Here is a 1,222-nt window from a genome sequence, read left to right as displayed (position 1 = left end):
TGTCACGCCAGCCTTCGTCGTGGGCTGTAATATCGCCTTTGAAGTGAGCCAAGCGATCTTGTGGGGAAATGTTTTCCGATTTCTTTCCACTTCATTCCCTTTTCTTCCCTCAGCTTAATCACAAGTTCGTCGTCCTTGGACAAAATTCGAGGTGACCTTCTTCTCTGTCGCGATGATTTTTTGCGTTCATGTTGTTTAAGAGTTCTCCTTATAGGAACAGTAATTTCCCCGTTCTTCCGATTGCCGCCCACCGTCGCTGATGGCTCTACCTGCGAGAGCAGTGGATCGGTCGCTGTTGTTTGGACTAACTGCACCTGAAAGACAAGATGACCGCCTGTAGAGACATTAAGGTTTCCATCGTGTCGCAAAGGGAATTCGAGGGTTATAGCAGTCTTTGGCAGTTGCTGGGTCATTTTAAATACAAGTTGCTAGTCAAGTCCAATGGTAATCAAATGGTTGAGGAAAAAGGGCGAGAGATGAGAACGGTCTCTTTATACGTAGCGACATTGACACGAATTAGTGAAGATGCTAAAAATGGCAATTTCTATTTCTGAAACTTCAAAATTGATCTCTACCTTGTTAATGATAGAACTCACTTTTGCCGGTAGAATCTTCCCTCTTCTACGGACCTCCTTCCAGCGAGACGAACAGTGTCTACCGATGATAAATTTCTAATGATGAGTAGTCAATTACTGTAGTCGAAATAATCAAGCAACATAAGCCGATTACTGTATGGAGGTGCCTTTTGGCCTAAATGGATCGTGTAGTCATGCCAGCTAAAGAACGTGACCTGGCGATATGAATGACCGTGCACTATGGGGTAGGGGACAATAGCTCCTGTAGACCGAGCCATCCCATCTCTACTGTACATCCCATACCGTATCAACCTTGCCCTTAGGCATGCTCGGTTCCATATATTCTAGATTTAAGCTGAACTCCAAGCGTAGTGGATGACGCTCCCAGAATTTAAATACAGTAGGAGAATTGCTGAGGAAAGGAGGCATATACTCATGCTAATATTACGTTTTCTGTATCTCTTTCCTTAGTATGGAGACACTGAGCATAGCCGTGAGGGTGAGCAGGAGGATCATAGACACATATTCTCCGGTCCAGCCCGATCGCTCGGAATAGAGCGGACATAGTAGGTTGAAAAATCCCTGGTCGCGACCGACGAGGCATGGGGGCTTGCAGATAATACCAAATGCACGTGACATACATCTAT

At 45.3% G+C, this 1,222-nt stretch overlaps 1 protein-coding gene across 1 annotated transcript; it reads right to left on the bottom strand.

The window, feature by feature from the left end:
* Positions 1-860: 860 nt before the first annotated feature.
* POX_e06553 (uncharacterized protein) lies at positions 861-1,004 on the bottom strand (the record flags this gene model as incomplete). The annotated part of the gene is made up of 1 exon (XM_050115372.1): positions 861-1,004. One exon carries the CDS (start codon positions 1,002-1,004, stop codon positions 861-863), a length of 144 nt encoding a protein of 47 aa, XP_049967832.1.
* Between the last annotated feature and the right edge of the window lie 218 nt (positions 1,005-1,222).

This window comes from Penicillium oxalicum, chromosome V (assembly GCF_001723175.1).
Source record: "Penicillium oxalicum strain HP7-1 chromosome V, whole genome shotgun sequence".
Taxonomy (NCBI): Eukaryota; Fungi; Ascomycota; class Eurotiomycetes; order Eurotiales; family Aspergillaceae; genus Penicillium; species Penicillium oxalicum.
Note: the sequence above shows the minus strand (reverse complement) of the source record. Positions and strands in the feature narration are given on the sequence as shown.